At 36.0% G+C, this 14,637-nt stretch overlaps 1 protein-coding gene across 2 annotated transcripts; it reads left to right on the forward strand.

Moving 5' to 3' along the window:
- The first annotated feature begins 1,838 nt into the window (after positions 1 to 1,838).
- Positions 1,839 to 13,801, forward strand: LOC121729410 (innexin inx7). Of its 2 annotated transcripts, none has more exons than XM_042117920.1 (8): positions 1,839 to 1,882; positions 4,247 to 4,504; positions 5,230 to 5,407; positions 6,049 to 6,196; positions 7,518 to 7,707; positions 8,708 to 8,858; positions 12,472 to 12,661; positions 13,036 to 13,801. In XM_042117920.1, the coding sequence occupies exons 2-8, from the start codon at positions 4,268 to 4,270 to the stop codon at positions 13,190 to 13,192; spliced, it is 1,251 nt and encodes a 416-aa protein (XP_041973854.1). In that variant the 5' UTR covers positions 1,839 to 1,882; positions 4,247 to 4,267; the 3' UTR covers positions 13,193 to 13,801. The 2 variants fall into 2 exon arrangements, with proteins under 2 accessions (XP_041973854.1, XP_041973855.1); XM_042117921.1 differs by lacking the exon at positions 1,839 to 1,882 and adding an exon at positions 4,000 to 4,149.
- The last annotated feature ends 836 nt before the right edge of the window (positions 13,802 to 14,637 follow it).

Raw genomic sequence — 14,637 nt, forward strand, 5'->3', positions numbered from 1 at the left:
CATGCAAATGTGCACGAAAAATGGTCGAAATATGCACAGAATATGCACAATCAAAAGTCAATTCATATTAAGATATTATTATTTTTTGAAGAGTTTTCCGGTGGTCCCGATTATAAAAGCGCCAATTTTTATAATTTCATCAAATCCAGGATTTTTTCATTTCTTTTAAGTACAGCACCAATAATAATTATCTACCAACATTTTCCATTAAATCGTTAACTACTTTATTCAAATTTTTTACTAATGTTGCCAACTACAAAGAAAAATGTTGTTTCTAGAAAGATATTATTGTACCTAATACCTAGTTGCGTGTACCATAGCATTCTTTAAATGGGGATGGAGCCACATATATTTTGAAGTGTTTTGATCTATCGTATCTCTGTTTTGTGGCCTTACGAGGGCATAAAACTACTGAAATCTGCATTATCAACGAAATATTGCCAAAATATACACTATCGTCAAAAAAGTGCCATTATATGCATTTGCATATGCAAGTGTTGCAAATGCATATAATCCGATGTCTAGTTATTAGTATATGGTTGATTAAACATAATAAAATTATTAAATGATCTTAAAATTAATATTAAACATAATAATATTAATTTGTAAGTTCATTTAATGATAACATAAGTAGTTATTTAATGAAGGCGGACAGAAAATGTATAGATATGTATGTATATTATGTATGTTGTTAGTTTCTTACGACGTAACCGTAGGGTTACGTCCTTATGAAAATGCGAAAATTAGTCTGTCTGTACTCTGTAATCTCTTAACGCCCAAACCGCATAACCGATTTTGCTGTAATTTTAAAATTGGTATGAAGGTACTTTGAATCTCGAAAAAAGTACGGTTCCCGCGCAATAAACGAATTTTGGCGCATCCGAGTTGCGGCGTCGTCTAGTCTAGTAGGGAATAAAGTTGAAGAATGAGTCGTATCGGTCAGTATACTCTCTAGTATGGTTTCAAGTACCGTCTAATAAACGATATCACAAGTATTATGATTGCATTCGAGGGCGTCGCCAGCCGATGGCGCAGGGGGGGGGGGGGGGGGCAAGTTGACTTTACCTATTACAATTCATACTTTTCTCATTCTCTTCATATGAGAAAAGTAGGTATGAATTGTAGGTAAAGTCGACAGCACATGAAGATTTTCACTTGTACTACGAGCCTTACATCTATTACCAGATTTTAATATTATATTTGGCAACTTTTTAAGAATCTCTAGGGGGGGCAGCTGCCCCTCCCTGCCCCCCCTTGGCGACGCCCTTGATTGCATTGAGTTGTTTTTGTTTAATAGTAAAATAATTAATAGTACCTACCAGCAGATAGATTACTATTCTACAGGAACAATTAAGAGTACATCTTTGCATACTCTGGAGTCTAAGGGCCTGTTTCACCACTTTCTGATAAAGTGCTTAATTGGGTATTCACAACTTTTTTGACAGATTCTCCATACTTGATCTGTCAAGTTAATTGGTGGATAGCCTTATCAGGAAGTGGTGAAACAGGCCCTTAGAATATACGCAAATATGTTAAACTTTTACAAAGTGTTAGATAAAATAATTCAAACACAAAAAAAGGTTTAATCGTTGGCCTAAAATTCTTTTGTCATATAGACCCAATCTGCAAAAAGTTGCACTTGGAGGGTGCAACTTTCAGTCCGTCGCACGGCTCTATCATACTTTTACTAGACGGAAGTTAGAGACCCCACCTTGTTTTTACTTCTACAAAACCCGCTCTACCCTTAGTCAGTTCTTCAGCGAATAAAAGTGTCAAAATTGCTCGTTATCAGGTGTATCTTATCAAGTATCATTTGATAGCCGACATAGTGTGTCGACGCTGCGACGGGCGGACGTCTTCAGTTGTTTCAGTGTGATAAGTGGTGAGTGGCCAATCCTAGATGCTATGTCAGAGACAAACGCACTTGTGTATGTCTGGTGCTGCAGATTCATGTGTGCAGTGTGTCGTAGCAACGTAGTCAAGTTAGTTCTTCGTCTGTTAACTTGTCCCGTTCTAATCGGCTCGGCACTATCGGCTATACGGCTGGAGCACTGCAAGGGTTTTCAAATCTCGGACATTGAATGTAGCTTTGATTTCACTTTTCAGGCTGTCTCACTAAAACGTACAGACTACACATATCTCATATTCATAAATCAAATAAAGTTTTAGTTTTTATTATGCACAGTTTAGTGTTTCTTATTGAAATTGCACGGGCTTTTTCTTCCTTTGTTCGATGGCAAATGAAATTTTTAATGATAACAATTTAACTTAAACAATTTTACGTCGCATGTTTATTTTGCAGTCTAGTGTGATAATAATATTAAATTATTATTATGTACATAATTTTCTATCGCAGCGGTGCGATTAGAATCTTTAAAGCAGGTAGGTGCTTATGAAACACAATATTGTTACACGTGTTTAGAAGTACTGAGCTGCACTTGTATAAAACACTCTAATCTTTTGTAAACTGTTTATAAAAATACGCTGATGAAACGTTATTTGAGACTCCTAGAATATAGTGTAGGAGCAGGCTGCATATTAATAAATATTACATAATTAAGTATTTTTGGGCCGCAGAAAACTGTAATGCCTATGCTGTATTTATCTAATATCTTTATACGAGCAATTCTTGTATATAATTGGAATCTCGGAATCGGCTCGAACGATTTTCATGAAATTTAGTATACAGGGGGTTTCGGGGGCGATAAATCGATCTAGCTAGGAATCATTTTTAGAAAAGGTCACTTTATTCGTGTTTTATCGAATACCGAGCAAAGCTCGGTCAAATAGCCAGTGAAGACTTATTTACGAAATATTTATAAACCTTACATGGATAGACAGGTCGTTATACAGGTACTTTATTAATACTAATTGAAACAACTTGAATCGATTTTGTCTGTGTAGCGACTGCCAAAGCACATAGATACTTTATTCAAGGACCCACTTTTAAGCTCTGCCAACTCTGTTTTGTTTCAACGATTTTTCTATGCAATTAAATTGAAACACAATCAGAATATCAATAGTCAAGTGTATCATATTGTGCGCCCTCTACGTTCATGATTCTACCCTATTGAAACCATTAGCACCACTTTAATGAATGTTTGATACCTTTCGTGAAATAGAATGCGTTGCTTTGTGTAATTTTCGTACAATGTTGTTACATTGCATTGTATTTAAATGAAGACTTTGCATTTTTGCATATTTATCACAACTTCTTATGACTGTAAAGTCTATTAGTCATTGCCAACTTTTCACCACAATCGGGATTGTCCATTTTTTTTTTAATTTTGCTTATTACAAAAACATTTCGAGGGACAAGGTCAGTGATCGTTTTTCTGTATTACGTACGTATTTGTTCAAAAAAATGACCTTTTTTGACCTTCAAAATGTTGTGGACACAACGTTTGGCAAGGGTGGCGAACATATTTTAGAAAGTTAAGTAGTGTATTTCTAAGATATTGTTAAAGTGAAATCGCCACATGTTCGGTCCCTTTGACTGTATTAGGTTCGTTAGTTAAAATACGTTATTGTGTTCCTTAAAAATTAGTAACGAGTAAAGCTGTTTCTCTTAAAAAGTAATAAAACATTGTCGTTGTCAGAACAGTAAAATGGCGTTAAATTAGCAATAAATTCGACCAACATTACGTTTCGAACTTTTGGTAAGCTTCTCGTATCAGCTTTCACATAATGAGAACTTGCATTTGACGAACCAGCCATTATAAATAAGATTGAAAGGATATTTAAAACATATGCAGAGGTCAATTGGCGGCCGATGATGACGTCAGAGCGAAACTTTAAAAAATTATTGAGAAAAAACTAGCCAATGAATTTCAAAATTATTTCATTTATATTCTTAAAATACCCTATTTTAACGAAAAAAAATATAAAAAGTACATGTGATTTTTTTTGGACAATGCCCATTCCCTAGACTATAATTTCATTATAAATAACAATTATTATATTTTGTTACAACGTCATACCAGAATTAACATTGGAAGACCACGCACGTTTCAAATCCTGAAACGTTTCTCATTAAAGGGTTAATATTCGAAGACAGCAGATGTTTAGAATCAAGAAACGTTCCCAATAATTGAAGTGAATACCTCACATATTTCGACCCCTTGATTCTTGAAGTTTCCTTATTAAAAGGTTAATATTTGAAGACCACGCAAGCTTCGACTCCTGAAACTATTACAAGGGTTGATATTTGAAGACCACGCATGTTTCGACTTTACCTTTGTTACAGGGTTGACACTGACGAGCCAAGATGTTGGTGGCTCTAAATACGCTGACCCCGCGCATGCGGTTCAACTTCACAAAGCCGAAGATCGAGAACTGGGTGTTCAAGCTACACTACCAAGTGACTGTGACTGTACTCCTGGCCTTCGTGATCCTGGTGTGTGCGAGGGAGTACTTCGGGGAGCACATCAAGTGTATCTCCGACCAGGGAGTGCCGGACCACGTGATTCAGACGTACTGCTTCTTCATGGCCACATTTACTATTGTGAGTAAAGTTTTTTCATCGTTAATTTTCTAATATATACAAAATTCTCGTGGTTGTGATCGAACTCCTCCAAAACGGGTTAACCGATTTTAGTGAAATTTTGTATGTACCATCGAGGAAATTGATTCCTAGGCAGTTGACAGACCAACGTTATTTGGTCGGCTCATATCACTTCAATGTAAATTGTGATCTGTCGGCTGGGTTTGATGTAACGCGGCCAAACTACGTAGGTCCCCCATCTGCCTAGGAACCAACTTCTCTGATAGTACATTCGTTAGGCCTGAAAATAGGTTTTCATATCTACTTTTTATATTGATATCAGAAATAATTTATATGGCAAAAGAACATTCGCCGGGTTAAATAGTAATAATATAATATTATTATCGTGTTTGAAAGTTATAATTTTTGGACGGGCTTTACTTGACTAATTTAACAAACCAACGTCCTTGCTTCAAACCTTGCCACCGTAAAGTAGGGACATAATGCAGAATTTAAGAGTGTCAATTTTTTTAGGAAGTACAAAAGATTTAGTAAGCCATGATGTTCTATAATCTGTTAAATCTTTGTAATATGTAACATTGGTTTTCTTTTTGTAGAGTTTTATTCGCTTACAACTGAATTTTGTCCACACTTGCCTAAATTAAACAGCCAGGAACCGTACAGTTCTCTGACAGACCGATTTCAATGAAACTTCCTTACTAAATGCTCTACCTCCTGTGTCCCAGGTCCGTCACTACAACGAGAGCATGCTGCAGTCGGGGTTCCTGCCGCATCCTGGCGTGGGACCACTGCAGGACTCCGACCAGACGCTCCGACATACTTACTACCAGTGGGTGCCGTTTGTCCTGTTCCTCCAGTCCATCTGCTTCTACATGCCGCACTTTATATGGAAGAAGAAGGAAGGTTTGTAACGTAGTGACTTTTATGCGTATAATACGAATCAGTGTTTTTAGTTACATACCTACATCGCGACAATTTTGCTGATATCGCTCGATTTTTTTTGTATACTATACAGAAATGACTAGGTACGTTATTGGAAAAACAACAAATATGGTTGTTACAGAAATAGTATTTAGTTCGTGAAAATAAAAAAAAATACTTTCTAAAACTGAATTTTTTGAAGCACTGTTGTGGGTTTCGCGACAACGCCCCATGCAAAAGTTAACCTTGCAAAAACATAGATATGACTTTTTTTAAGAAAAAAAAAAACTTAAATCTATCATCTCGTCTTGTTACAGTTTGTTACCTTTTACATTTGCAAGAAAGGCATGGTATCGCTGTACGCATTTTGAATCGAAACTGTACATAGTATGGTGCATCATATTCTTAGTTCTATATAGTGGAAACCTTCAAGAAGTAGTAGAAGTCGAAGTAGAGCGTATTCCCTCTTAAAAGACTCGCAACGCACCTGCAGCTCTTCTTATGTTGCTTATGTCCATGAGCGACGGTAGTTGCTTTCCTTCAGGTGACCCGTTAGCTCGTTTGACACCTAATTTTATATAAAAAAACTGTTTCTCATCTCTTCACTATCAATCTACGTCCAGGTGGTCGCATCAAGGCGCTGGTGGACGGCCTGCAGTACGCGGGCCTGGCGCTGTCTGAGGAGGACGTGAAGGTGGGCAGCAACGTGGTGCCGTCCAAGGCCTCGCTCGGCAACCGCGTCGACCTTATAAAGAAGGACATCATACTCAGGTTGGTTTTACTCTGTGGCACTAACTAACGAAACAGTGAGGGTGTTTGAAATTATTCTATTTGCCACCAGTGGGGCTAAAATGGTCGCTTTGAAGAATCATGATATGAATCATAATATGATTCATTTTTCTAAAATCGCAAAATGCAACTCTGCTTGCAATTAATTTCTGTATTTTTGTACTGATTTGACATATTTTGTCAGATTGACAGTTTTGACAATTCATTTGCTGAATTGATTGAGAGGAATTGCTAAATGTGACCATTTTAGCCCCGCAGGTGCCGCTATGTAGCCAGGGTCTATCGTGTCAAACTGCTGTCATATGTTACGATTTAGCTGTCATGTGTTACGATAATATGCCTATTTGACACGATAGACCTGAGAGGTTAGTGCGAGTTTTATTCGATCATACGCATCGAGCGCGGAAACGCGAATTTATATGGGATCAAAGCAGCGCCATCTACTGGCTGACGTGGATACTGCTTTGATCCCATATAAATTCGCGTTTACGCGCTCGATGCGTATGATCGAATAAAACTCGCACTAACCCCTCTGGTGGCAATAGAATTTCAAACAACCTTATTCTGCATCGCGCAATCGAAGTTTAAAAAATTAACAAGGTAGCCCTGACCTGGCCGAGCATACAGCCCCTGTCAGAAAATCTTGCTTCGTGCATGGCGTATCACATTCATACAACGCTTTAGTAAATTCATGAGCTTTGTTTAAAGTGGTGTTTGAGACAACTAGGAGTATTAAAAACAAACGGAGGATAACAAGTTTGAAAGCAATAAAAATGTGAAGACAGACTACGAAGTCAAATTACGTCACTGTGTAGCTGCTACGCGGCGTAGCTCAGCTACGGCGTAGACGCTGACCATTGCCAAATTTAACTGACATAATAATTATATAAAGCATTTAATGTTCGGTTCTGGACTCTGGTTAACATAAGCGTGTTACATAACACATGGTCACTAAGTACGTAAGAATTCGATTATATCGCTACTTGTTTGATGTCTCTACTAAAAAAAAATTTGAAACGAGAGTAAAATATTATGCCCAAGCGAAAAACTGTACATTCAATATTTTTCTATAAATGAATACTTAAAAAAAAGAATAAAGATCTACGATGGGTATCAAAGCCAAACATATTGTTTTTAGATTTTTTTCGGTATGTATGTCCGGCTAGACTCAAAAAGTACTGCATGGACTAAGAGGTCGGGTCAACATAATATCAGTTACATATTATCACGCTATAACCTACTTTTGGTGCTGTAGAGCCTTCACGAAACCGCCGTAAAACTACCTCTACTCAACACTTTTCAGACTACGCGTATCTCGCACGTGGTCCACGTGGCTGGTGGCGATGGAGGTGGCCAACCTGCTGCACCTGATGTTCCAGGTGTGGATGATCGACATGTTCCTGCACGGCAACTTCATCTCCCTCGGCTCCAAGGTTATCGGCTTTAGCGACTGGAACCAAATATCTGACCCGCTGGAGCTGGTGTTCCCGAAGGTGATATTTGTTTTGTAATAAGCTAAAACTAGTTAAAAGCCGGGCTTTTTGTTGTTTTTCTGCGTGGTAATAATTTTTAAGGCAGTTTTTTTATTTATTTTAATAGTAACCAACCTGTCGACCGATGATAACATAATCTATATATAAATAGAAATTACTAAGTTAAAGCACAAATCAATAGGCGTGATAGTTTTCCCGTAAAGTGTACCACAAAAGTGCTCAGGTTGTGGGATATACAGTATACTATAAAAAATAATTGTTATATATATATATATATATATATATATATATATATATATATATATATATATATATATATATATATATATATATATATATATATATATATATATATATATATATATATTTATTTATTTATTAATTTATTTATATCAGGCTACATAGGCCTATAATACAATATATACCTTAATGACTAACATACATATTATAAATTATAATATACACTTAATAACTACACGTCTTTATCACGAGTTATCGGCGACGTGACGCGCGCTTCATTCCGGAGTCTCCCCCGGAACCTTCGGTAGACCACATCAGTCGGCCACAATTCCTCCGCCTCAAAGGTCGACATAAGATGCGTCGGTACTCTCACCACAAAGGAACTGAAGTTGACCTTGTGGCGAGACTGCAGACGTTCGATCCTCAAGTGGAGGGATGTCTTCTTACCATTAGCTTCATTGATGTAGTTCACGACGTCCTATATATTATGTTGTTTAAAATTTTATCTGTCTACTAGTCTACCACAGTTCTAAAGACACGCCTGACAAACATATTATTACGTACATATACAGTGAAATTGCACCGAGATAGGTCCGGTAATTTATCGGTACGGAACGGTAAAAATGGTACAGAACCGTAAAAATGCTTAACCTTAATTTGAAGCCTAGATGTTCTAGGCTTTGAATGACTTTTTACTTCCAGTACCCAGTACCGTATCCATATTATGTTATGATGTTCCGTAACTAAAATACTATTCCAGGTGACGAAGTGCATATTCCACAAGTACGGTCCCAGCGGGTCGATCCAGCAGCACGACGCGCTGTGCGTGATGGCGCTCAACATCATCCACGAGAAGATCTACGTGGTGCTGTGGTTCTGGTTCCTCTTCCTCTTCATCGCCTCCTTCTTCGGTGAGTCTCACGGTTTGTATCACCGCTTCAAGGTGATTATGTATCCTGCGATGGCAATTAGACAGCGATTTGCAATCTATATCTATATATATAAATGTATTTTCAATTGTGTTAGTAACGCTAAAACTCAATAACGTGACACAAAGTTCACCGGGACAGCTAGTCTTATATATAAAAACGGATTTGCAAATGTGTTACTCGCGCTAAAACTCGAAAACGGCTGAACTGATTAGGCTGATTTTAGTCTTAAAATATTCATAGAAGTCCAGGAAAGGTTTTAAAGTGACACAAAGTTCACCGGAACAGCTAGTCTTATATATAAAAACGGATTTGCAAATGTGTTACTCGCGTTAAAACTCGAAAACGGCTGAACTGATTAGGCTGATTTTAGTCTTAAAATATTCATAGAAGTCCAGGAAAGGTTTTATAGTGACACGAAGTTCACCGGGACAGCTAGTATTTTATGTGCAAAGTGTACACGGAACAGCACACTGTAACAGCTAGGAATAGCAGATATTGCACTTTCGTTACACTTTGCAGTCGCAAGATAGAACAGAATGATGTTGTGTTCAGTTCAGTGTTTACTGTTTACAGTTCAGTGTTTACTGTTTACCGAGAAAAGTTTCGTTTTTGGTAAAAACTTTATTCTTTGTGTATCAACGCTCGTTCAATTGTGATGTTGGTAATAGACGTGGTAATGACTTCCACCAAGCGTTTCGTTTATTGGTTTTCCCAATATTCTATGATAATAAGAAGATCGCACCTAAATTCTATTAGTGAAGAATATAAATTAAAATTATTATGCAATGCAATACTTAAAAACACACAAACAAACGCATATTTTGCGTAGGCAATGGCACTATCAGTTGTTTACACGTCATGGCTGATTCGACGGAACACGGATGTTCATGAGTTTGCAAAAGGTAAAGTGTGAATATCGAGCACTCTGATTCATTGGTTTTATATTTATTAAATACACGATAAGCCCTTTTTAATAAAACATAATGAAAACGTAATAATGAATGACTAAATTAGGTATATTAGTAACATAATAATAATAACATTTTATTTCGGATCACAACAAGAATCCATAGTGTTAGTACATATTATAATTGGGACATAAAACTATGTTAGTACATCACAATATTATCAAATAACAATAGTAACAATTTGTGTATTAGGAATGGTGAGGCATTGGAACTTTTAATGAGCCGATACCTACTTAACGTGAACCTCTATCCAATGCCTTACCAAACTGATGGTTTGGTAAGGCATTGGATATCAGATTATACCCTTAGAATGCTGTTATTACTACTTCTCACACGCTGCATATTAAGGCTAGGTTATTCCAAATTCACGTTTCTAGAATGAGTAATTTTTAAAGAAAGCGTCATTAAAAAAAACTGAAAAATATATACATGTATAGATACATCTTTTAACTAGTGACTTTTACGGTTAGAAACACAATACAGATAATTTTACTCGATAAAAAAAAATCCGAAACAAACTCGATTTTAAAAACATTTTCAGTTTTATAGGACTTACAGGGCCTCAATCAAAAAATAATTTGGACAGTTCGATTACTATTAAAATTTTACAGGGAAATGTACGGATACATGTTTAGTTATACTATTTTTTATCTAAGTAAAAAGGTTTTTTCTCCTATTTCGCCCTATCATGGACGCGGCGATCGTCGTAACCGCCACTGTACTAGGCGCGCTGATATGAATGTTATTTTAATGTCTTTTACGTCGATATTCGCACTGACAGACATCGGCCTGCTAATTTAGGAATAACCTCCCCTTAAGGCGTCATTAGACGCCACTCTTTCTTATTATGGCGTTAAAGCCATCAGTGCGGATTTCTGCAAACATGTCTGAGGCACTACAGTACCATAGTATTACTATCTACACTACTATTATAAAGAGGAAAGACTTGATTGTTTGTTTGTCTTGAATAGGCTCCGAAACTACTAGACCGATTTGAAAGATTCTTTTACCATTGGAAGCCTACATTAATTCTGCTGAACATAGGCAAAATTTTATTTTGGAAAAAAATAGGGTTCCGTAAGATATTTGGGATTTTCGGACGCAAGGTGTAAAAAATCAACCAAAAATGTTACTTTTTTCGCGTACGCTGCCTAAACTATAAAAGATAGAAACGGGTGCCGCTTCATTGATGGGATAATATTATAGTGCTTCATTAATTCATTACGTTTTGAATGACTATTATTTTTGATTGCTGTTATAATTAATTTCTATAACTATAAATCAAACATAACACTTAAAATATAAAAAAAATACAATAAAAATGTGTATAATAATTATAATATAGTAGTTACAGGCTAAATAGTGTAAACCATTTTTATGTTCTGCTTAACATAAAGATTGACTAAGAAATAAAGATTGAAAAAAAAATATTTAAATTTCAAGGATTTCCCTCGATTTCTCATAGATGCCATCATCAGCTCACCGCTTTCTTAATTGTTATATCAAAAAAATAATATTATGTCCTATACAACAACATAAGAATTTTGAAAATCGGTCCACAAACAGCGAAGTAATAATCATCAAAAACATCTGCTTCGATGCAAAATATCACGAAAAGTACCAATAATTGGCTTATAATGTGATGACCCATGGTATAATTATGGTTGTGATGATGATGATCAATCAAATTGATGTGTTGGCTTATGCTTTCAGTTGTTTAAGCAACGCCGAAATTCCCGAACCTGTATCTATAAGGACTCAAAAGTTCTGTTCGGTACCTTCGGATCCAGGGTATAACCTGGTGCGAAATCTTACTTTTGGTAGCATTTACCTCGAATGCTTCTCAAAAAATTGAAATCACTATATGCTTCCATACAAATTTCAAGGAGTCTCCTTGATTCCTCATGGATCCCATCATCAGATTACCATTTTTGTGAACATGGTACCAACCTCGGATTCAACCCTGTACAACAACAAAAAAATCATGAAAATCGGTCCACAAACGGCGAAGTTATGGTTGAACATACAAAAAAAATATATATATATAAACAGACGAACATATAACCTCCTCCTTTTTGGAAGTCGGTTAAAAACAAAATGATAACATTTTACGGCGTGTATCATGTATGTGTCCCTTGTATAGTCCACAGTGAAAGTAGCAGCGCTGAAAAAGCTATTTTTTCATTGCTACTACTTTAACATTGAACTCAATATAGGGGACCTATACCCTAAAGTCTAAGTATTATCATATTATCACTTAGTTTTGTTACAATCTGTAAAATACGAAGACACCGCTTAAAGCGGTAAGACCGCCATTTTGCACATTTTCTTTTGTTAGTATGTGCAAATAAAGAATTTATTATTATTACTAGATGACGCCCGCAACTCCGTTGCGCCAAGATTCGTTTATCGAGGGAGCACCGTACATTTTTCCGGGATAAAAAGTATCCTATGTCCGTTCCCGGGACTCAAAGTATCTCCATGCCGAATTTCAGCAAAATCGGTTCAGCTGTTTGGGCGTGAAGATATAACAGACAGACAGACAGACAGACGGACAGACAGACAGACACACTTTCGCATTTATAATATTAGTATGGATTAATATGAACTATATCTCATTCCAGCTGTAATGTGGCGTATCGTTTCGTTCTTCCTCTACCGGCGCTCGCTCAAGTTCAACGAGATGATGTTCCGTCACGCGTCGCACAGCAAGTTCAACCCCTACAACGTGATCCAGGTCATCAACGGCTGCCAGTTCGGAGACTGGCTCTTCCTCTACTACCTCGCTAAGAACATGAAGAGGATTGTGTTCCAGTAAGTATTATTGTAGTGCAAAATTTTGAGATTCACTTTTTAGGATAAGTGATAACCATCTTCAGTGATTCGGTAAAGGCATACCACTTCACAACATCATACACAATATATTATTTGGTAACAAATGATTTGTCAATGGGGTTTTGATAGCAGGGAACGTGTTTAGAACTCTTGTTTGCGAGTCTACCTGTATTTGTAAGAAACACTTAAACACATTCTCTTGGTATAATAATAATATATAGGTTAGGTTAGGCGAAGAGTTTGTTCATTTGATTTTTTTGATGTACAGATACAGACTAGAGCACGGGGGACCAAAATGAAAAATACCATAAAAGAACAATATTATGTTTAAATATACTCTGTTTAATTTTTAGGCAACTCTTCGAAAGACTAGCCGAAGAACTAGAGAAGAGGGATATGCCGTACGACCAAGATGGTCATGAGGAGAAAGGAGCTGAACCGGTACTCATAGGTAGAGTCGACTATGACGACGAGACGTTACCACTCAAAGATGATAAGAAATCATCGTAAGATGAACAGGAAACTGTAAGGACAACTGTGATAATTTGTGTAATAGACTTTTAAAAATGAAAATTGAAGAGGAGAAAAGAAATGTCGCGACCGGAGATGTGGGAAATAATTATTATCAGTAAAGTGACTTGTTGATAACGTTTTTATTTGGATGTGGATGTGATGCGATTACAAATAAAGAATAATAGAATGACGAAAATCTGCAACTGCTATGGATGTAATAACTGTAGCTACAAACCTAAATAATTTCAAATCCAAAAGTTTTCTTGTACTCAAGTTGTTACTAGTTTGAGTTTCTATCTTAAGCTACATAATTGTAAACTAGTCAATATCATTTAGTTTTAGTACTTAACGCACTGTTAATGTATTTGGTTCCTAATTCCTATGTAGGGCAAACCAGGGTAAGTTCTTCACATTTTAATTCATACTCGCGAGTGAACTTTTAATGTGATTTGTATAAAATGGAGTGTCTGATCGTAGATATAATAAAATAACACCACAACAACATTAAACATTGAATAACAACATTATAGTCTTAATTTTTATTAAGATTGATATGTATTTTGGTATGAAGTGCCACAAGGGACCTTTCTTAGCCCATATTTTTATGTATAGTTTATGCGCATTTTAAACTAAAATATTATTTTAAAAAACTCATTTTAACATAATATGCTATTAATAAATAAAGAAAGTATCTATTGACTTACGTGCATTTGTATTATTTAAATAATTATATTACTTATTAAAATCTAAGTGATATGAATAAAAAAATATTTTATACGTCTTGTCTTTAATTTTTGAATGTTTTTGTCAGCTAAAAGATGTAGGCATAAAATAGTTAAATTAATCCTTCGATCGCGGATTCTTGGAAATCTATTGTTATTCTATTGTGACTCGCTCACCGGGGAGCTTATGGGGCTTGATGGACAATAAACCTTTTATGTACAATTTCAATGAAAAGTTGTGGTTAAAAATTTTATTTTCAGTTTTAACTTAGTGACTTGATGTAGGTGTACTACAAGAATCTGATGGCTTTGGATGGCAGATTTTCAAATATATCCTTGATTATTGGATAAATTTTTATATTTGCAAGTTTCACACACAGAATCAGCCGCACAGGAAAAAAAAGGATCGAAAAGTTTTATTCCAATTACCCCAGTATTGCTGTCAATTTATTTTCTCATTTTTTGCCATCTGATCCTGGTAGACATACAGATACGAGTAGGTAATTATTTAAATCATTAGAATCTACCTTTTACATTCTTATCTTTATTATAATATTACTAGCTGTTGCCCGCGACTTCGTCCGCGTCAGTATAATGTGATAACAAAGATACTAAAAAAGAAAAAAATTGTCCCCTTTTTAATGTTCCTTACCTAAATAGCAAAAATGGGAACTCATTACAAAGACTTTGAAGCCTGTCTGTCTGTCCGTCTCCAGGCTG

This window comes from Aricia agestis, chromosome 8 (assembly GCF_905147365.1).
Source record: "Aricia agestis chromosome 8, ilAriAges1.1, whole genome shotgun sequence".
In the NCBI taxonomy this organism is placed as follows: Eukaryota; Metazoa; Arthropoda; class Insecta; order Lepidoptera; family Lycaenidae; genus Aricia; species Aricia agestis.